This window comes from Ciconia boyciana, chromosome 2, assembly GCF_034638445.1.
Source record: "Ciconia boyciana chromosome 2, ASM3463844v1, whole genome shotgun sequence".
Lineage (NCBI taxonomy): Eukaryota > Metazoa > Chordata > Aves > Ciconiiformes > Ciconiidae > Ciconia > Ciconia boyciana.
The window spans coordinates 148,965,443-148,989,610 of NC_132935.1; the positions used below are offsets into that span (position 1 = coordinate 148,965,443).

The window sequence follows — 24,168 nt, forward strand, 5'->3', positions numbered from 1 at the left end:
CTACATTAATGTAGTCAAAATGTTTACTTCAGGTCAGTCTCTGAACCCAGTGGAATGCACCGGGGATGAGAGTCCTGGAAGAACTGTGACCTTCACCACCGCCCTTGACATTCACAGCCTTCTTCCCGCTGTTCAGCCGGCTGGACAGATAGAGATGAAGAAGTAAGTTCAAGAGCCAAGTGTGACTGAGTGCCTACAGCTTTTCATTAATACTAATTCTGGACATCCTTGCTGTTAGTCACAGCCAATACAAAGTGTTTTAGCAGGTGGTTCTTTATTGCTCATACAAAACTACCAAAAGATAAGAAGCACCATTGAATCAGATGATAAACAGGAATCGGGAATATTGTCTGTGTCAAATTCATCTTGCCGCTATTAAAGGTGATACTGGGTTTAATCTACACGGACATAACAAAGCTAAACAGCCAAATTCTACTCTATTGCTGTAGTTGCTAGTCCTCCATTAAATATTTCAATCTGGCAATATATGAGAAATAACTTGCAGGTAAAGACTGTACATTGTATTTATCAGGGAACAAACCCTCCTTTTAAGAACTATAATAAAGCACAGGTACCAAAAGCAGTGATGGCTTATTTGATAGAAACTGATTCTCTTAGAAACTTCCACAGAAACACAAAACTAATTATATGAAGAAATGCAAATTCAAGTATTTTGCAGAAGTTCAAAAACTACTCTAGAGAGAGAGTAGGTTTTAATACAGTTCCCTTAAGATAAAATAGTAGATGATCATTTAAAAATATAACTATCTACATATGATAGTTTTCTATTTCAGTAACTTTACAGCATGTATCTGTCACAAAATATGAACTCTAGCCACATTGCTAGGCAATCTTAGAAGTCTCAAAAGCCACAGCAAATATTCCTTTGTAATAAATTAAAAATATGTAAATATATGCATTAAAATTAGAATAAATATGTATGAATTTCTCTACAAATACATACAAAATTAGCATTCAATACCAGAGAAAGACAATAGTCCAGAAATAAGTCGCCATCCTTCTGTAGCGTGTTAACAGTTAATTCCAACTTCAGTAACATTTCTTACATGCTGCATTTAAACTAGTCATCTTGACCTAACATCAGTGTAAAGTTTTACCTAATAAATACTTTTCTTTTTCAGAGCGTTTCAGAGCATTTTCAAGACGAGAAATCTCATTGTGCGGTTTAAAAACCTCTTCTTTGAAATCCTCATTCTCTTTTGCAAGCATTTTGTTTTCATGGTCATCATCTTCAAAGACAACCTGAAAGATTGCAATGCCTTGAATTTATAAGTAAGGACTCAGGGATTTAAATATGCCGCACTGGTGTAATATTATACAACACAGTATCATATAATTTCTGAATTCTATTACAGAGGCATAATATGAATAGAAAAAAGTCGAGACTCTAAATAGGTCCCCGCTAGAAGAAAAGCTGCAGTACATTATATACAAAGACCATAACACATGGGGACATTTTATTGACAGGAATAATGCATATCATACTGTTTGTGTGCCCTCATCATTCAGGTCAATTTATTATGGAGGCTGTGTCCAGGAAGGCAGCTGGGGCCTATCCACCCACACTTCCCCCCGTGTTTATGAAGCGCTGTCCGTAACTAGGCAGGCAGGAGAGACTGTGGACAGGCAACACCAGGGGGTTGCAAAGTGCATGGCTAAGGAGGGGGGCTTGTTGCCTTTGTGCCATTTCTCAGTGACAGTGCTGCCAGTGTCATGAGGAGCACATCACATGTCAAGGCGGTGAAGTTTTCAGGCTGGGAGCCGCATGGAGTCCATCAGGCCTTCTGATATCAACACAGTTGGTTTTCTACTTGGTGTCGGAGCCACCCAGAGGCAATTCATATTCTGAACATTAACATGGCTTTGCATGCCTGTCACACATAGACCGTGCAGGGGTTTAATGCTATTGAAGACTACGGTTTAAATCTCTATGCAAACAGTGATTACCTTGTAAGAAGGTTCCAGGATAACATGCAACAAAAGACTTTAAAGTTATAGTTTTAGTAAAGCAAACTCATTTACATTTTTATTATGCGTGTCCTTTGTTTAAATCTTGCCACATCCATTATGGAAAAGACTTCTTATGCAATGAAGCTTATTGGGACAGCTACTCTTTTTTTCTTGTTGGTTTCAAAGCTATTGAAAACATTTGAATATATTGTCTTATGGCTGTCTAGATTTTACTGCCACATATTTCTTTTAAAATTATAGAAAAGCTTTCAGAGCTGGCACAGATCTTTATAGTAATACCAGAATATTAACTAACTCCTGAAACCATTTAAAATATTAACACAAAAGAGAAGACTCAGACAGCAGTTGCTTCACTTACTAAAGAAAATTTAGGATATTATTTGCTTTGCTTGGTAAAAATATGAACTCCTTCAAAAAACTACTTCAAAATAAAAATGTTAAAGGACTTGGAAAACAAAATTCCAAGGTTTTCAAATGGCATAGCAACTTAAACTATAATATATTTATGGGTAAAATTTAGTCTATAACTATTTGTTTTTTCTCAAAAAAGGCATTTTTGATCTCCAATTTACCAGAACAGATTAGCAATGTACATACAGTTTTGGCCACAAAGTTTTCACTGATTTTATAAGAAATCATGTAAATAAAATGCCAAGTGCTTTGGAAAGGAATTAATTTTAGTTTGTGGTTCCCCTTCCTTTACTGAAGAAACAGTAGCAGTTTACAAAAAGACCAAGTATGAGTAACAAAAATGTTACTTTTAATAATGTAAATTTTTAATAAATCCTAATGAAATACTTCAACAGTATTTCATTTTAGACAGTCTTTACGCAGCAACAGCTCTAAAATGAATCTTCTGAGATAATTATTAGATTTCATGTTGTTATTGAAAACTTTTACCAAATCCCGTAGACAGAGGAGTATGCACTAGGGAAAACAGTAGCATTAGGAAATATTTAAGGCAATATTTAAGGCAATGTTTAAGTAATTAGCTAACATGCTGCTCTGGCAGTGGTCAACTCTAAACCACTGCAAAACGAACTCAGAATTTCAAAAGCCCTTTTAAGTAACTGTTACAGCTCTTAATAGGCTTAAGTATTTGTTCCTTTGCTCTGGCTGTATTTGAGCATCAAGAGCTGATGCGCAAAGAAGAACCTTCACATAAAATAAACAAAAAGTTTTTAATTAATCCTGTGACTAAGTTTTAAATGGCATCTCAAATATAAGTGTAATCATAATCTTTTACTGTTTTAAGAGTATAAAAACCACACAAGACATTTTCTCCCCAAACTTGTACTTTGCACGTCGCTCAGACAAGCTTTAGCTCTAGCTCCACCATCTGCTAAAACCAAGAACTGCAAGTAATTAACTATTCAGGCTCCTGCTGCAATGAGGACACTCATTAGCAAAATGAACAAAGGGACAATTTTCTGTAGCTACAGTCATCTGTTACACTTTGAGTGGCAGGTTTTGTAGCAATGTTCTCTCTACCATCTGCCCACAGCGGTAGCGTTTGGCTTGCTTAAACTAGGGAAGTTTTAAGTTGTAAGAAAAAAGGGCTAGAGGTTGGAGGCGATTATAACACCCCTTATCTAGGAGGCTTCAATATTTCTCACCTTTTCTGTTTTATTGCCTTCATTCTAACAGTTTTATTAAAGGAAAAACTATGCATATTTTAGCCTTAATAAATGCTACTATATATTTGCTAAGGTTATATAGTGTAGACTTTTATGACTGCTTTTCTAATAATACTAGGCAGATATGCGTACATAATTTTGGAATAGAATAAACTTCAACTAGATTAATCCACTCATACTCATAGTATTCTAGCCAAATAGGTAAAGGTGAGAGAATAGAGCTGTTACGCAATTGACAAATATGCATTGCCCTTTGGTGCCCTGCAGTATTTAACATACAATCAAAATAATAAATTGGCCTTTTGCATAACAGCTATGATTTTTGCACTCTTATTGCAAAGAAATATGATGCAAATTACTGATGCTCTCCTATGACATGAAAGAAGAAAATATTTGAGCATATTCGAGTTAAAATTATAAATGGAAGTTGTTACTCTTGTTGACTTATTGGGAATTTGCCTTGAAAACAAATCCATTCCCGAAAAACCTGTCATCCAAATTATTACATACCTTTCCATTTCTAAGCTCTACTTTCGGTATTTCAAGTCTGCATATGTAGAACACAAGAGGGTGCAATTGTACAAGCTGTCATGAAAAACAGTCATTTACAAATACACCAGTTTTGAGTTGCAAGGGAAATGATGATTTCGATATTTATTTCTATTTATTGTTATTATCCATAATATGTTACATTCGTATGTTTATAATTTTAATTCTTTCACAGTTTATACCTATACATTTCAAAGAAATGCAGCTTAAGGTTGAACATGAGAACCTCTAGTGTGGCCACTGGTTGAATACAAGCCTTTACCTTTCAGTCAGTCACTGTTGCTGCACCCCTATCTTCAATTCAGCTAATGCCTATATTCTTCAAGGGCTTCCGGTCTTGAAGATTTCAGGAGATCAAGATGCCCTCATTCGTTTGACAACACACTCTAATCGACAATCATTTTCATAGCAGTTTCATCTTGTAGCCACTGTATTTGATTTTGTCATCTATGGAGGTCTTTTAAATGTAACAAAATGTAGATGCCAGCCAGGAAGGGACTAACAAGTTGCTGCTGGCCCAAATAGCTCCATTTACCTTTTTGAGGCATGTCAGAGCTGGAAAAAAGATTAAAGACAGCATAGCTTTGGAGGAAAAAATAGGCATTTCATTGCACACTCTTTGACAGAGGAAAACAGCGAATGTTTCTTGTTTCTGTTTTGTATAAATGCAGAAATCTTGGAGAAGAAGCTGGTGATGACAAACTCTGCTGTGTGGATCAGCTAAAGATTGCATAGGTACTGAAGCAGTCCTCGAAGTGCAGCCGAAGGATGAAGGGTTAGCCAGCCAATTTGACACTAATTGTTTATTCCAACCAGCCTTCTCTACTTTCCCTTTTTTCATCTGTTCAGAAGCATGTCTAGGACAAAGATCAATTAGAGCATTTCTGTGAACTGTTGTTAGAATACTTCTTGCGACCTGGAGAGAGACTGAAGTTTTCGTGTACAGCACCTCTTAAGAGAATGCTGCATAGATCCCAAACCCTAGGCAAATTCCCATTTGCCTAGGCATAGATCCCCATTTGGCTAGGCATAGATATTCCCTAGGCATAGACCCAAACCCTAAGTCCTCTCCTTGGCAAGGTATTCAGATTCTGTAATCAAGTAATCTCAAACTATTCGATAAATAGATTTGAGCCGAGTTTTTCAATTTAGAGCATTTTCTCCAGCTTTTAAAAATGTTTTGACTTTTTCTTGTTCACTTCCCTAACTGTGCAGACTAGGACTAGTACTCACAAGATTCCAGAAATCAAGTATCTCCTTACACTTACCTAATCACTGAAGTATTATATCAACCCTTTTAAAAACTGTTGTAAACTATGAGTCTGTGTTCAGTTGCCAATGTACTCCACCCCCTTCCCCCTTTTTTTTTTTAGATACTGAATTTCTGAAGATAGCTCCCCATTTTGTAGGTATGGGCTGTGTTCCTTGCTTCTCAAGGTATAACTAATAATTTGTTTCAATGGACCCAGTGCACCACAGGTTGCTACAACTGCCATGTGCTATCATTACTTATCTATCACACTGTGTTGCCTACAAGTTTAATCAGCAGTGTTTTAATTTAATTGCAGGTCACCAATGACTAATGTGAAAACTTGATTAATTAGTACAGAACTTTAGTAAAGTTCTGTAATAATAAAAGGGTCCTGTAATAATAAAAAACAAACAAACAAGACCTGTTGATTCTTCATTTACAGGTAATTTTTTTATCTTTCATTGTTGAACAGCAGCTTTGCCCAAAGAAAATGTCTTTATCTGGTTCATAAATTATGCAAAGGGCAGGACCTGGAGAGCATCCCATCTTTTTGGAGTTAAAAGGACAAATGGCAACAGTAGATATTTACCCTACAAGCTCCACACTCTAAGTAATTAATGTAACTTTGACTGAAGTTCCTGAGCTGAAGAGGAAGCTTTACTGCTGTGCCTCCTGGTTTTGTCCTGTAGGCCTCATCCATGTTTGCTTACCTCTACCTGAGGTCTAAAGCTACAGACTTTTAGGAGCTTCCCACCCCTTAGTGGAAGATCACAAAACTAAATTTTAAGGCATGACATACCTTACCGTAGCATATTGAATAATATATTTTAAACAGTGATACTAAATCAGACACCTTGCAAAAGTCTTGTCTTCACAGGTACCACTCAACCAAACTTGTACTACTGAAATAATTAAATCAGCTTTGTTGGAAAAAATCTATTTTGTATAAAGCCTTTAGTGCTGATTAGGAAAACCCATATTAAGTTTTCCATTATGTTAACATATCTAACATAAGCAGGGCAGCAGTCTCTGGGTGACCCCTGGATCTAAGCTATCTGGGTTTCCTCATCTAGAAATATGTACTCTCTACATTTAAAATCCTTTCTGGAGGTTAATAAATCAGAAAGTAATTGTTAACCTGGGATACAAACATCTTGTTCTGCTTCCTGCTATATACAGGACATCCTTTTTTAAATTGCCACCAGGATTTTCACATTATTAATGATTCTAAATTTTTACCTAACAGTAAGATCATACAATTGCAGCCACTTCCTTTGCTCCCAATACATTAAGATTATTTTGTCCTTAATGGTGCCGTTTATAGTTCTTTCCCTGATACATTATCCATCTTATACCCTCCAGAAACGTCTAATTATATTAATTGCCATTTTTTTTTCCCTTTTCCCACTTTTGTTATATGTTGCTTTAATTTCTATCATTTGCTAATGTCATCTTGCCATGGAACTAAAATACACTTTAGTAAATGCTGTCCTCTTCCTTGATTATGCGACTGTGGCTTTTTGGTCACATAATACTTTTTTTCTTAGAGACTTCAGCTTTTTTGTTCATATTATTGTGTTCAGGTGTTAAGCCTCAGTCAGTTTCCCTCACCAATGTAAATCAAGCTTTTGAAATATTGCATGTATGTGCATACAAAACCACTCACATACACAAATGTGTTCATATACTTATGGCATAAGTTATTAACTTATCATTCACCTTGGCCTCACCTTGAGTACTGTGTGCAGTTCTGGGCCCCACAATTTAAGAAGGATGTGAAGGTCCTTGAATGTGTCCAGAGGAGGGCAACAGCGCTGGTGAAAGGGCTGGAAGGCATGTCCTATGAGGAGCGGCTAAGGACTTTGGGCTTGTCTAGTTTGGAGAGAAGGAGGCTGAGGGGTGATCTCATTGCTCTCTACAGCTTCCTGAGGAGGGGAAGTGGAGAGGGAGGTGCTGATCTCTTCTCCCTGGTATCCAGTGACAGGACACGTGGGAATGGTTCAAAGCTGTGCCAGGGGAGGTTTAGACCAGACATTAGGAAGCTTTTATTTACTGAGAGGGTGGGTGGTCAAACACTGGAACAGGCTTCCTAGCAAGGCAGTTGATGCTCTAAGCCTGTCAGTGTTTAAGAGGCATTTGGACAATGCCCTTAATAACTTTTGGTCAGCCCTGACGTGGTCAGACAGTTGGACTAGATTATTGTTGTAGGTCCCTTCCAACTGAAAATGTTCTGTTCTATTCTATTCTATTCTATTCTATTCTATTCTATTCCTTAGAAAACTACTATAATCAATAAATTAGGTCAAAAGCAGCATTTGGTTATGCTAATTTAAAAAGTTGGGATAGAAAATTCTCATTTCCTGAATATATTTCAGGAAGAAAAAATTTCTGACATACCACCTGCATCTTCACATGATATGAAGAAGTACTTCAAGAGTTACTCATCCTCTTCTCCAGTTTGACGCTTGTAACAGAACCTCACGAGAGAGTTATGCTAGCACAAGTTCAGGATTACAAGAGTCTTAATATACAGTTACCAACAATTTAAAACCCAAATTTTTCTTTGATGTTGAATACTGTTCCTCTCATTATTTAATTTTTTTAACTACTTCATGTTTTCTATAAAGCTGTTTTAGTCAAAGATTTCAACTTTACAATACAGTTCTACCAGATTTCAATAATGTCCCTTACAACACATTTCTTCATGGGAGTATGACTATGCCCATTTCCCCTCCCCCTTGCTTAAATCCTATAATTAGTATATAGTCAATTAACATTTTCCTTCTCTTCACATCCTCTGCCATTTCAAACTAACATCATTTGCTTGTAACGTAACAAGTTGGAATACTATTTACCTTCTTTACTTTCTCTGTTTATGTTATTAGTGAGAATCTACAAGTATGATTTTTTTTTTTTTAAGGCACAACTCAATGTTTTAGACACAATGCATATATTCAGTATACTGTATCTGGCTCCAGAATACCACCAGCTGACAGCTTGGGTGTCTTTACAGTGGGTTTCACAGCCATTACAGTGGGTATACACATGCCATTTTGTTAAGAGGCAGAGTCCAAAATCTGCATCAAAATCCCTGATGATGCACAGAAGAATTCTGCATTACAGGCACTAAAATCTACAACTACCTGAACTTGTACCACTAAAAGCTGCAAGACAGTTTAAGTACTGCTGCCAAACTATTTTGAACCCTAATAGCAAGGAAAGGTTTAAGATCTAATTTCCAGTGGAAGTTACAAAGGTTTCTTTACAAGCTGCTTTCTGATCCAGCTAGGTGTTCTAAAAGTACTCCCACCAAATCAGACCTTTTAAAAGATACTGAGGAGGTGATCCTGTACCCCTAGAATTCCACAGGCTACTGTGATAATGACAACCCTTGTTCACATCCAGCCTCTTCCTCTTTTGCAGAAGAAATCTGAGCCATAAGGAATGCAATGGCAGCCTCTTAGTATACTCACATGGGAACCTGGATTGCAGCCCTCATTACAGCAAACATTTAAATATACATATTTTCATAAAGTAAAACAGCCTCATTGGGACTTATTTAAAGCAAAAGAGAAATAAGCCATACCACTGTTGACTGTTGTAGCTAGCTGTCTGTTGCAAGAAGGAATTACTATCACTTCCTTCCATACACGGGAATGACTGACCTGGCTTAACGATGCAGTTCTAGAACAGGCTGCATAGCTATGAACTCCAACAAGGGAGAGATACCTAGTTTCCTCAGAGGGTACACGGTGGAACCCATATTTCTCCTTCACAGGCCATTCTGTCTACCTCAGGTGGCTGCCAGCACAGTTAGATGGCATTTTCAGATCTCATTAGTACTATACATCTCAACGATGCATAGAGAGCAGAGATGAAAAAGCAATCCAGTGTTAGGCTTAGCTAGAACCTTTAGAGCCTGAGACTGCTTTTTATCAGCCTAAAGCAGATGTGAAGTTTTGAAAGTGTTACAGATCTCTCACATTTCAGTGAACTGCAGATGAGTATAGTTAATTTGGGTAGCAGAAGGACATGTTTATATTACAGAAGGGATACAAAGATGATGTATGGACATATGAGACTGAATTATGTTTTCCATTTGAAGACTACAGACTGAATAAGTAGGACAGTTCTTAGCCATTCCAACTAGCTATTTATGTCTACATTTGGGTGGGAAAAAGATTCATAATTGAAAAGGGCTTCTCATGTCTATTAATGGTTGTACCCATGTAGCTGTCATACTCCATGAACTTCTATTGCAGGAGTTAAGAAAAATCAAAAACTTGAGGGATTTTGTCTTTTATTTTTATATTTTAAATGAAGATATATCTTCATTGCATACTCGAAATGCCAATTTAAATGATTAACAACACAATTCTTAAGAAATAAAAGAAAATATTTATTTTAGAAGCTATTTAGAGAAGTAGGAACAAAGGGAAACATGAGAAGATGTAAGTACTTCTGTAAGTAGCAGTAGAACAGAGGTGGACTTCTCTGTAACTGAGAGTTAATGCACGGGATAAGAATAGCACTGAGAGCAATATTTTAGAAAAGTTTTATAAAAGTTTTTGAGTTGATTTTTTGGATGTTTTTCGTTAAGTTTTTACAAAAATATTTTACAAAATCTGATTTTATTTTATTAAAAATAGATCAAAAAAGGTGGTACAACTACCAACTCTTGGTCAGACTATCACTGATATAAATTTGTGTGACATTAACAGACTACTATAAATTCTTTTAATCAAAATACTTATAATAGCACCAGGTAATCCCAAATAGCGTTCTAGTACCTTCCCAACCTAATGTTTCCTATAAAAATAATGGCACTAGAAATACACTTTGTTGTATACGTTTAAAGATTTCCACATTTGGATAATGAGTTTATGGTCTTTTACAAAAACATACCATTTTAGCCCTTCCTTTTTCTTGGTATTCCTGAAATTTTCTCTCCAGTTCTTCAATTACAAACTCTTTCTCATGTAGCTTGTTACGTAAAAGCTTCAAAAGTTTTCCTGGTGAACATTCTGTGTCTTCTCCATTTGTGTTGTAATACTTCTATTACAAGAAAAGATTCTTCAGTGAGACTCTTGCATAAACCACATAACCCTTTTTGAAAGCTATAGAATATTTTTTGTAATTTGAACACATCATAATGCATATTTTATATTCGAGTTTTGTTCTAGTATCAAAAATAAAATTTTACTGTATCTGACATTTCAAATACTTAAACAAGTGTGTTATATCTAATACATAATCTATAATACTAAAGAATTCAAACGCACAGCAAAGAAAAAGGAAATTTGGAAAAAAATTAAATATCCTATTTAAAACTATTAATAAAATAAGGAGAAAATGCAGCATAAGCACAGAATAACAAAATAAACTATTAAAATGTTAACTTTGCATTACTGGCATTTATTTTTGCATCTTTTTGATTGCACAAGCAAAGTGTTTAAATTGCATCAAAGGATAAAAAAAGAGCACCTACAATGTATGATTTACTTCTTATGTAGTCAAAAAATAAGACTTTCAAAGAAAAACAACATGTGCAGCCTCCCATTATACAGAAATGTCTCTCTAAGGTGGTGTACTGCCAACAGCTGGCCATCGGGAAACACTAAGCTCAAAAGTGTGTTTGAGATCTTCCTTCAGGAGTACCTAGATACCTAGTTTAAGTTCTTTTCCAAGGTTAGGTGATTAAATACTGGTCAACTTCTTTAAAATATTAGTATCAGCAGAAATTACTCTCTCTTGTGTAATACATTAACATTTGTAGCAGTCGCTGAGGAAGAGAAAGAAGTAGGGTTCAATTATTTCCTCAGCCACAGTGGAGTCAAACTCAGTTCTCCTTTCTCAGAGCACTCTACCTACAAAGCTATACACATGCTTGGGATGAGGTGAATCTCTACCTGGTTGCTGAAGCTGGACCAGCAGAATCCAAGAGTAATGCAAGATCTTCCAAAGAGAAAGCAAAGCAAAGGGAACCTGACCCTGCAGTCCCCTGGTGAGAACACTGCTACTATACGCTCCAAGGAATTAATATGCATTTTTTACCATGGAGTGATTACCTGAGCTGGATTTGGGAAATAAAACTTCACACACAAAATGAAGTTTGCATTGTTCTAGATGGTCTGTGCAGCAGTTACCTGGTTGTAGGTAGACACTCACATTTTAGCTAGTCAGACTTTGTTTTTTTAATAGCCTGTGAAGATTTAGTTCAAAGTCAGACAAGTCCAGAGGACGACTCAATTCACCCTTAAGTATGTATATAAAATTGATCAGATGAACTGTGTCCTAAAAAATACCTATTTCTCTGCCTTGACTATCAAGAAAGCAAGGCCAGCACAGTTGCATCATAAACACGGCTACATTATTGATGAAGTGTTACAGGAGACAAATGTCACTCTCTTAATTTTTCTCATAAGTGACTATTTCCCAAAAGGAGTGTTTCACTATCTAATTTTAAAAGGGAACATAGCTTTTCTTCAAATAGTCTATATAGTCTACAGCGCTCTTTTAAACCAATCCTGCTTAAGACGTTAAAAGTCATTGCTAGGAAGATTCCACAATTCTCATGGAAAAACCCTATTTTACACTTGGGTTTGGAGCAGAATTTCTTTCTTCAAGTGATAGTGCTACATATCATTATTCAGGAATGAAGAACAAAAGTAAAAAAATTAACATCTTTGCTCTCTGTGAAGTCCTAATAAATCTTGTAGTTTCTTTCTTTACAGAAGCTACCCTTTTCTTCACTGCTAAAGCCTAGCTTTTGCCTTCTAATCACCCTCTTTAAGCTATGCAACTTTCTTGAAATGCATATCATCTTCTGTCACTTGCTCAGTGTTTTCAGCATTCTGATTTCTTCTCACATCTTTTTAGAATTCCTCAGTCTTACAGTTCCTCATATCTTTTCTGTGAACTTTTCTCCTTTGCTTCACATTTCTCTATCCTATTCTCTGAAACATCCACATGATTAATGCTGGTTTGAACTCATTCACAAGTGCACCTGTTCTCCTATCCCTTCACATGTCTAGGAGATGAGTCGTTCTGTAAAAACACATTCTTTTCTCCTTCCAGGATTCTTTATGATTTTCTATATTCTGTATTATACAGTAGATGCTGCTAACATACTGTACACACTTCCCACTATATATCTCCACTTGACTGTGCTATGTATAAACAACAGTAGAATAACCATAGATAAATATTTTTTTGCCCACTACCTTCCACAACTATCCATGTAGGTAAAGTGGTTTATTTTTTTCTTTCATTCTTTCTTTTGTTTTTAAAATACGGACTTTGTTTTGCCAAGAAGTACAAACTTGCATGCTCCATTTGCATGTGGGGGAAGAAAGATGAAATTTAAGTTCCATACTTCCTAATTTGGATTATTTTTACTGTTCCAGTGACATCCTGAAATCTGTTAATAAGACAGTTTGTGGCACAGTCCGTAGAGGGCAGTAGAAAGCCGGCTGAGGTGCCCACGATTGGTCACCGTTCTCTATTCGGTCACCTAAGAGTTCAACTACCAAATTTATCAAGACGTTTTCATTTTTTATTGAACCAAAGAGCATTTTATGAGATTGCTATGTTTCTGCCTCCTAACACACCCAATCACAGACTGTCAATTAAAGCAAGTTCCCTTCATTTGCTGTGAATTAAAGCACACTCATCCCTTCATTTGATTTGACTGCCCTCAATAACGTGGAAAAGTAAGCACTGACTGCATATTTGGGTCTAATCCTACACTGCTTGAGTATTTTGTGGTCAATTGCTTTTCACTACTCAATAAATTAAAACATGACATTTTTCCTTTCTTCCACTGGTATCTACTAACATACCTCATTCATGTTGTAGTAACTATGATGTTACTCATCTAAAACTATACTCGAGTATGCTAAACTGCATAAGGGGGGAAAAAACAATACTTGTAAGAACAATTATATTTTTGTGTTAATTATTATGTTTCTATTCAATATAGTTTAAATGGTTAGTCTTCACGAAAAATTCAAATACAGCCTTCTCCAGGTTTTGAAGTGGTGTATTTGAAGGATTTGAAGCTATTCTCTGTAACTAGTTTATGACATATTAATACTCAGACCAGCAGTCTACCACATTAATGATTAAAACCCACTTCAATATTTGCTCTGAGAACAGCCAGTGTATCACATAACTGTTGTAGGTAGCTTTGTCGAATTTGAACCTCTTTCTGCAATTCAGTTTGTGACAAATTACTGAGAAATTTGATGTGCAATGAAAGGACACAAGCAATTACAAAATCAAACCAAACCAAACAACTTTCATATATTCTTCTTTTTCATTTAAGAAAATTAAATGCTATCCAAGCTCTTGAACTTAAAAAAAATAGTAAACTCATGTTCCTTTTCTATCACTTTTTTTGCCGCATTGATTTTTTTAATATTGGGTTTTTTAATGTTCATATCAGAAGCTTGAAACGGAGGCTTTATGCATATTTCTCCCTTGTAGTGAGTGCTCACTAGTTGCAACATGATTGCCTAAGAGTGTTAACGCTGGCATGGGCTGTGAGTTACTACCTAAAGATCATTGACTATATATTTTCAAAGAAATACATGGGAAAAGAACTGTAAATAATTTATACACACAGGAAGTGTGCTACGTTTCTTGCCTATTAAAATATTCTTATAAAGTATTTTACTAGAGATAACCACACTACGATTTAGGAAGTTTTCCTAGATATGGTTGTTAATATGCCAAGTACAATGTAATCCATCTTCTGTTAATTGTCAATTTGCAAAAGACACTTTAGACAGTCACTTTTAAATCTATATTAGCACTTTTCTTTATTTCCTTATTTTCAATACTTCTGTGGATTACTTTTCATTAAGTAAAACACTGTAAAATAAGTAAAATAAATAAAAAATCATTAAGTAAAATCAATCTGCACAAAGAGGGTATATAAATTAGAACTGGCATCTAGTGAAGATTAACATGTAAGTGAACAAGAATTTTCCTCTTTACCCGTTTATGTAAAAACTCAATGTTTTTCAGTTGATCACTTCTGTATTTACAAAGATTTGAAGCCTGCTCTTCAATTCTTTCTTCATATTGTGCTTGAATGATGCTTTTGTAGATGAACAAATCTTGCTGGAGGGAGTGAATGAGCTAAAAATCAAATTCTTAGTATTATTTATTTTTATATACAAAGTAAGCTAGTAAAAAGAAAAGTATGACTATTCCATTACTCTGTTCAAGATGCTGATGGCTAGATTCATTCACCTAAACACAAGCATCTAATAGATTTCTATGCCCTACGGTATCCTCTTTGGTCTACAACAGTCACTTGGGCATGGGTCTCTACACCTGTCAGAGCTCACAGCTTCACATCCATGCTTTGGACATCCTAGGCTGTCAGCAGGAGTTTCCATTTGCAGAGTAAAACACCTAAATTTAGGTGTCTACATAAGAACTAGGTGAGTAAGTTTCTGTTACAGGCAATGAAGGCAATGGAACTTGACGCAGTTGCCCATGCACACATGGTTTAGTGTCAGAAGAAATGAGGTATGAAAGACATCTTATGCAGGGCTGGCAGACATGACACAGGCCTAAAGGAAACCTGTCCCTTTCTGAAACCAGAGACAGAGGCCAAGTAGAATACCTTTAGACATCTCCACTGACTACAAAGACAGATCTGCACTGACTATATGGGAAGTTTAGATGCCCTTCTCAGACAAAGGGCATGAGACACCTAAACATAGGTTTCTTAATCTTGAGCTGATTCTCACCCCAAATAACAAATTTCACTGTTAAATAAAGTCTTGGTGAGCCTTCTGTAATGAAAATAAGAAATATTGCACCATAATGTTCTCTAATGAAATTAGAAAGTAATTATATGAAGAAAACTAATTACTTCTGCAGAACAAAACATAAATCACAAAAATGTGCCAAAATGAACATATATTGCCATGTCAGAAGTATCAATGACATCTTTGTAATGTTTGTTGTAAGCACCACTCAATTTTTTCACTCCTGTGGATGATAAAAACTTGGAACTGACATTAAGAAAACTGTAACTCATGAAATGGAAGATCTGAATATACAGTATTAAGCATATATTTCAGTAGTCCCAGGCAAGGAAAGCATAATGAGAACTGACCCTCGATATCAATATACTTTGTATCCAGATGTACAAAGTGTTCTCTGTTAAGCTAAAAACTCCCCCTCCAAACCTTCAGTACTGCATATTTTAAAGATATTTGGATACAGTATTTGACAGGCAGAGAATATTTATGCAGGAAAGATATTTAGCTTTCTCAAAAAATAACTAATTTAGGAACACTCAAGTATCTGCTAGATGGTAACTAGTCAGCTTCTACAAAGGAGACCCACACATATCTGTCAATACAGATATCAAAATGTAAGCCCAGAAAGTAGTCAAAACTTGTTTATAAATCCTAATTCGACACTCTGCAAAGTACTTTTTACCATAAAGAATAAAAATATCTGCATTTGAGCAAGAAGTGACAGAGGAAGTGTTAAAGGAAATGCATTCTGCTTGCTGCTGGCTCAGATGAGCAAAATACTCCGAAGTCTTTCAGGGATGTGAGGTAGAATGAGATACTGCTTCTAAAAATAGTATCAAAAGCATTAATTTTAGTGCTTATCTCTATATATACCCTCTAAGAACTAAAAAGAAAAGGGTTTTTTTTCATAGGAAATTAACCTTTTTGCGCATATAATTATTTTATATCCTGAAGCACCTTCCTTTGTAATTTCTTACACAGTAAAGGGACGGATAGAAACACCTCGTTTTGATGGAACAGATCTCCCTCTGCAGGTCTCTAGAGGCACCCGTCTTCCATCACAAATTGCTAAGGCATTTATGTTAAGCAGACTGCACCGTGCCTCCTTATGGACTGCGCCCTCCCTCCCAAGTCTCAGCATTAAATTTCACTGAGACACTGCTTAAGGTACACATATAGTTGTGCAAGAGTACATAATACGATTTGGATCTTCTTTCTAATTTTCTTTTGTATGTGATTTGCAGAAGCACTGCACTATTTTATTTAATCTTTATCAGATGTGTGAGGTGTCCTTAGCCATACTCATAACTGGTATCAGGCAAGTATCAGTGGAACTGACAGGCCCACATTCATTTCCAGACTCTTAGCCACTATTAGATAGGTTTAAGCCTTCAGAATTTTCACTAACGTTTATCTTTTTTTGTACATTAAACAATGTTAATCCCTATGTAATTTTCTCTGATTCAGAGAGTCAAGTAATGCAGTCTCTAATTCATCTATCAATACTTGTATATTATTCTATTTTGAAAACAGAAATGTATATAATTTAGCTGAAATACATATACGAAGACAGAAGAAAAGCCAAAACAGATTCCTTCGGAATTACACAGAACAGATGACAGTGACAAAAGTACATGTTCTATAGCATGAGGAAGACTCTGTTATGATACTATCCTAATTTACCTTGATTAAAGCTTGCGTAGCAATAGCTAGCTCCTTTCATTCCAGTATTTCTTTGATATCTGTTTGCACAGCATGATCTGTGCTGTAATATCCTATTTTTAAGTCATCTGAAATGCAAGGCCTGCAAAGCCTGACAGAATGGAAAAAACCACTTGCAATATTACAGTACTTGTATTAATCAAGTTAATCGATCTTCTGTTAATAATGGAAATTCAGAGGCAAAGTGCCTATTTTTTTTTTATCATTTCACTTGTCTGACTTTTTTAAGATAGAGGGGAATTTAAAAGAGTGTAATAGACACATTATCAGTTTGTTTCTATGTTTGTTTCATGAAGACAAGTTTTTTTATTCAAATAACAAAAAGTTAAACAACACTAAACATTATGCTAAAGAACATAAAAGAAAACGCTAAATAAAATAATGTGTTCTGTCAGTAAACAGATTATTTTCAGTGTTCTGTAGAGAAATATCAGTCCAGAAATCCTGGACTGTAGATTTGGTTAGGAGCTGGATTTTCCGTCTCACTGATAAATTTGATTATTTTGATACTATTAACATAGTCTAAAAGACACTTAACATTGTTACATTTTAAATAAAAAATAATAACATCGGATTGTTAAAAACATAATATTTTGACTCTGTCAAAATTCCTTTCTGTTAGAAATGGATGGTGACAGAAAATTCTTGCCCAGGTCCACCTAATTAACAGATCATCCCAAATGGACAAATAGGTTTAAAATTTTAATAGCATTCAATTGGAGGTGTTCCTCTTTATTTTATGAACATTCAGATATATTCCAAGTACTCGCGGCCCAGAAAACCAACCATATCCTGGGCTGCATCAAAAGAATCGTGGCCAGCAGGCTGAGGGAGGTGATTCTGCCTCTCTGCTCTGCTCTGGTGAGACCCCACCTGGAGTACTGCATCCAGCTCTGGAGCCCTCAGCACAGGAAAGACATGGACCTGTTGGAGCGGGTCCAGAGGAGGGCTGCAAAAATGATCAGAGGGATGGCACACCTCTCCTATGAAGAAAGGCTGAGAGAGTTGGGGTTGTTCAGCCTGGAGAAGAGAAGGCTCCAGGGAGATCTTATTGCAGCCTTCCAGTACTTAAAGGGGGCTTATAAGAAAAATGGGGACAAACTTTTTAGCCAGGCCTGTGGCAATAGGACAAGGGGTAATGCTTTTAAACTAAAAGAGGGTAGATTTAGACCAGATATAAAGAAGAAATTTTTTACGATGAGGGTGGTGAAACACTGGAACAGGTTGCCCAGAGAGGTGGTAGATGCCCGGAAGTGTTCAAGGTCAGGTTGGACGGGGCTCTGAGCAACCTGATCTAGTGGAAGATGTCCCTGCTCATTGCAGGGGGATTGGACTAGATGGCCTTTAAAGGTCCCTTCCAACCCAAACTATTCTATGATTCTATGTGAAACTCCTCACAGTTGTGATCCCAGCTGTAAGGCTGCCCTGTAAGATGCACAGCACCGCCAAAAAGTATGAATTACCACGGGCTATGTTAATTTTAATTCAGTGCACAAATAGATTACTTTCAATCAAAAGTACAAGTAGATTCTTCCAAAACAGAAGAGAGAAGTGTATACCAGCTACAGCCTCATCCTTCTCAGTCCCTGGAACAGCAACAAAACACAGGGAAGAAAGCTCAGCGTATAATTGCTCCAGGAGCATTACCAAGAGCAAAACTTGGCACATGTCCGGTTTCATGGTCGAAAGCACCGTGAAACGGGGTCCCGTTAACAACGTCTGGTGTCACTCGAGACCCATCGGGAACCGCCCTCGGCCCCTGCAGTTGTAAAAACAGGCGGGATCTCCGCAGAAAGCCACGGTACCCACACAAGCCAGGGCTTGCACACCAACCCGCCGTCGCCGAGGGCTGCATGCGGCGCAGCGGGACGCCAGGTCAGGCCCCGGGCCCCGCCGCCCGCCGCGCCTCAGCGCCGCGCCACCGCCCCTCACCGGCGCTCGGGCTCCGGCTCCTCCAGGCAGCACGGCAGCGCCAGCAGCTCCAGCGTCTGCGGGGCCAGGCGGAGGGCCCAGGCCGCGGGCCGGCAGCCCCCGGCGGCGGGGCGCTCACGGCGGCCGGGCCCGCCCTCCGCCGCGGCGGCTGCGGGACGCCGTCCGCGGAGCCATGGCAACGGGCCCCACCCGCAAGGCCTGCCGCGGCGCCGGTTGGAGCAGCGAGGACGGCGACACTTCCGCTCGCGGGCGGCAGGAAGTGACGCATGGCGCGGGGTGGAGTGGCGGGTGGCGGAGCGGGGGTCCGGCCCGGGGGGCCGCCGGTGCTTCCCCGGCCGCGCCTTCCCCCGGCCGCGCCTTCCCCCGGCCGCGCCTTCCCCCGGCCTCTCCTTCCCCCGGCCTCTCCCGCAGAGGCAGCCGCCCCGTCCCACCGGTCCCTGCCCGCCAGCGCGCTCCCCGCTGCACGGACGCTCCGCCAGCCCCGCCACCAGCCTCCGTCCCTCCGCGGCCCCCATCGACGCCCCTGCCGTCAGCGGTTGCTGAGCAGGCCGCCCGCCCGCCTCGGGAGCAAACCCCGGCGGCCCGTTCACCCTCGAAAACCTCCCCTTGGGGAGCAGATCCGTCCAACTCGAGCGTCCCATCTCCCGAGAGGCAGAACGTTGTCATACATTCCTCGTATTTGCTCCTGTGGTCCCGCAAGTGTGAGGTCGTTTACCCGGTGTGCGAGACGCCAGCAGACACACAGGGCAGAGGTATTTTTATTTCATGCCTGCGCAGAGATGGGCGCTAGGTGATAGCTCCCCAAAGCTAGCACGCAGTTCGGTCATACAGGTATAGTAGTTATACAGTCCAGTTATGCATATGCATAAGTTATTATACAAAAGAGTTTTCTATTGGTCTACATTTCTCTTATTTCAATTTAAACCTACAGTGCTACTTTAATATTCTGCGCATGCTCAAAGGTGAGGGGTCTCTGCTTGGGCCGGGGTCTCCAGCTCGAGGGGTGTGACTTTTAGTATTACAATGAGGATAAGTCGCATGAGGGTGCTTCTTATCACACTTCTACTAGTTGTTTCAGATGGTTCCGAAAACATTTTAATTAGCTTACATAGTTGTTTAGGATGTGCTTCTCCCCCAAGGACAGTAATTCTTGTTTAGATGTTCTGCTTTCCAGCCTGAATCCTCCTTATCAGCTTTATGTAAGCCTTGGCCTTCCACCAGCTCCTGTTAGACTATGCTGTTAGACTGCACTACCAGGCAACTGTTTTTCCACAAATAATCTCACTCCTGGATGTTTTTCTCATTCAATACGCATTAATCTACTTCAGTAACCTCTTCCCCACCTTCAGCCAACCTCCCCGCTGTTACGAGCATCTGGCTAACTCAAGACTTCCTATTTAAGCCAGAACTGCGGTTAAGTTGAAAATATAAATGGTTAGATCTTCACTGGAGAGTAATTATCTGAGGAGACTTCATGCACTCCAGGTAGATTATTGTCGGGTCAAGAAATATTTCCCCCGCATCATGGCATGTTTCAGAGAATATTGCATATAATGTGGCACCCAAGTGCAACAATTCCCACCACACATTGACCATCCTGAACTTTATCCACCTCTGCTTTCTCCAGTCTGTTTGAAAATAGAGGTGAGAAGTTCAGATGAGCTTCTTAAGCTACATAAGAATGAGAAGAAACTGGAGGAAATATGAAATAGTGACTTAGGTGATGGAAGTAGAAGAAGAAAAAAATCTCAGGCAGTTTATGACTGCGGGCTAGAAGAAGGTGATATCAAACACAAGTATAAGCCATTATGAGTGGCCTGTTTGCTTTCATTGTAATACCAAACTTACACTTTGACATTCTAGCTTTTAAATGGTTAGGAGACAATAGTGTGATGACCAAAAGCTATGCATACTTTTCTCATAACTCTCCCTTGATAGAAGTCCATCAGAGAGTATGGGCTAGCTGGAAAAACTATAAAGTTATTAACCTGTGTTTGAATACACTGATCTCTAGTGCTCTTTGACATCAATAGTTATTAGCATTTGCACTAAAAATCACTTCAACTTTGCCTGAACTGAAGTTACACCTAGCAAGATGGCAAGCATTTAAGATCAAACATCACAGCTATACCACATAACTTTATAAATATAGAAGCAAAATAATGACTTATCTAATAGAAACAGTAAGGATTTTTAAACAGGATGATTGCTTCTAATGGAGTTGAATTTTGCTAGAATTAGCACCTGTGTCTGTTCAATGAGATACGTAATTTTTATGGACCAGAAGTGGTTACAGACTTAGCTTCCTTTATGCTAAAGAATAAATCACCATTTGCAATATTTGGACTGATTAGCATGGATAAAACCATTCCAACTTCTGTGAATCCACAGAAGTGTCAGGGATTCATATGGCTTATAGGAAAAAAGTGCCTCTATTTTCAAGAATGAAAATAATTTTATTAATTGTACCTTTTCTGCAGGCTCTGGGCACTATTTCATTTCATCCACAGAAGAAATATGGAAAGCGATACAAACTGCCAAGATAAAATTAAATGCTAGATTTGTTCTGTTCCTTGAGCCCAAGCCGAAAAAGCGATAAAACAGTGATCTCTTTATATTAGTGAAACGTAATTGGTAAGAAGTGTAAGAAGTTAGATGTACTACAGGAGATAAGTCATTGATACATTCACAAGTGTTACTTAAATGAATATAAAAAGGGAGATTTCATTATTAAGTCACATATGCTGAGTAATAGTTTAAACTGATCCTTGTAAGTCAGGTATTCTTCTCAAATGTTTTCTTTCGCTTTAGAAAAATGATAAGGGTAATTAAGTGAAAAGCAGAAATTGTTACTTGGCTTACAAAGAGCCTTTGTAAAACCTGTCGTCTTACTTGTAGGTCACCTTCCAACAATAGTAACGTATAGAAGAGTGCATTTTGATTTGGGAAAAAGTGTAATTTGCCATTGTAAACAGAGAAAAAGTTTATTAACATGGGCTGTAGCATGACGTGGCAAAAACTGCCAGAAAATTACATCAAAGTTTTTATGACATGTAGGAATCAGATTAAAGGTTAAGAAAACTGGTCTTCTTGATCCCGAATATTGCTTGGATACATACTAGAGGAGCAAGTTGTATCCATTAGAGGATCCAGGGCACTGACCAGAAGATTCACATTTATTTATGAACTCTGAAAAACACTGAAAATTCAACACTTTGCTTATGATATATTTCATCCTGTGTTGGGTGTTTTCCTGTTTCTAAATACAGTCGGGTCCTATGATTCTAACTACTATCTTTATGTTAAGTAGCTTGATGCTTCACACCCTAATTACCTACTGCAGTCATAATAATCTTGTTTATTTAGAAATGTCTTTGCTGTCTAGCCTGGGCAAAGTCAGCTATTGATTCTTTTAAGATAATAATCAAAAGATATTTGTTTATAGCCTTCATTCACCAAATTCCCTGAAATGGATTTTATGGTATTTTAACCTAGTTAGGACCTGCTGAAAATGGATTTGGAATGGTACTGGTGCCAAATCTTAAAGAATAGTATTTATGGCATAATAAAATACTGGTTTTAACTTTGCAAAATGAGTTTAGCTGTCATCTTTGAAAACTAGATCCTACTTGCCTCTGATTTGTGTCCCGTCTCTCCAGGAGCGTTGCTGTTTTGCTGGCCAGGGCTTCTGCTTTCTGTGGAGGGAACACTGTGGCACGACGGGTGAGAGACTGAGCTTCTGCATCAGCACCGCTCTGTCTCACCATGGCTTCCCACTCAGTTTAGATGAACTTGACCTCTAAGGAGCTGATGTTTACAGTTGCACATAACATCTTTTTAAAACAAGATACCCTTTTATTGCTTAACTAAACCACACTATTTAGGGTCCCTTATGTTAGAATGGAACAACAAAGCTTCTGTGGCTGTTCGTGATGTGTCTGTTTGTCTCTTTGGCCTGGAAATGTTCAGATTCAGTGACAGAATGGAACTGGCAATGCACAATAAAGCTCCTCTCCCCTTCCAGCTACCTCAGGTTTTTGCTTCAGATTCTAACTGTGATCATTTTACACATTCAGTCTCTTTTGACTGAAGTTGTCAAGAGTTGATGTTGGCTCATTAATTTCTGACTGAGTCTCCAAGGTAACCAGGTTTATGTGCTAACAGTTCTTGATATTTTTTCTTACAACCCAGAATCTCTTAGTCCTGTATTTAAGAGAAACAAATAAATTTCTAAGTTAGAGTGGGCCACAATACAAGTATGACAATTAAAACCCTATACATTTCCTATATTTCCTCGTTATCAACAATATATCTATTCTGTTCTCACTGGCTTTGTTGGAAAAAGGGAACAGATCTTCAGGCATATAGATCCTTCTGCAAGTCTGATAAAGCAGCAGCACAATTCATAAGAGAGAGTTGCTCTTTGTTTAAACTAATTACACTAATTCCTTGGACAATTCGGAAGAAAAGAGTGTAGCAGCATTTTGAGAAGAGAGCTATATTTGCAGGGGGAGAGAATGACAGATCATAAACCCCCAGGAAACAGAGATAAATGGAACAAAGAAGTGGGACAAGATTTGATTGCACATTCAGATCAAAGTCTTTACCAAGCTATTGCCCTACTGTTATCATTAAACTGTAGTAGTCCTCACATTCATAGGCCATCTGATTTCACCATGCTGCTACTAGTATTTTTTTACCAGGATCCTTTCATAAAATTATTTGCAATTATGTCATATCTGAATGCCAAGGCTGTGAGTCAAGACTGAATTTATTCATTGCCAGTTTGTATCCATTTCTTTTTGGCCAACACTGTGCTTTAACTTAATGAGCACTTCTCACTCCCTCGTATTTCATCTGTGATGTATTTATAGAGATCCCTTCTTAACCTTCATTAGATAAAGCAAGCCAAGAACAGTTAGTGTCCTCTTGTTAGACAGTCACCAGTGCCCTGATTGTTTTAATTTCCCTTTGCTCACATTCCAGTCAAAATTCAACATCCTTCAGCAGTGTTGACCAGAAATGCAGATGGTATTCCACATGAAGTCTCACAAGTCCTTTCTACAATAAATACTTATTTATTTTGGATACGTTCTCCCCTGCTCTATTCTAGGATCCTATTTATCCTTTTGAAAGCTACATCACATCAGAAGCTGCAATGATTCCGCAGTTGAATAGCACGTGTGGGTGTTTCTCCTCTCGTGATGGTTTCCAGAGATGAGATTCTGCTAATAGCAGAAATACTGACCTGCCACCAGGTGGATGATTTTTCTGTTGAATTTCATTTAGTCACATACGCAAT

At 38.0% G+C, this 24,168-nt stretch overlaps 1 protein-coding gene across 1 annotated transcript in view; it reads right to left on the reverse strand.

Moving 5' to 3' along the window:
- The window catches only part of C2H10orf67 (chromosome 2 C10orf67 homolog), a gene marked incomplete at its 5' end in the record, with an annotated part of 47,907 nt that extends 28,793 nt beyond the window's left edge, over window positions 1-19,114 (reverse strand). Inside the window, 6 exon segments of the mRNA XM_072851626.1 lie at window positions 1,119-1,263; window positions 10,336-10,485; window positions 13,565-13,639; window positions 14,431-14,574; window positions 16,896-17,016; window positions 18,867-19,114. Coding sequence (XP_072707727.1) covers window positions 1,119-1,263; window positions 10,336-10,485; window positions 13,565-13,639; window positions 14,431-14,574; window positions 16,896-17,016; window positions 18,867-19,114 — 883 coding nt within the window.
- Between the last annotated feature and the right edge of the window lie 5,054 nt (window positions 19,115-24,168).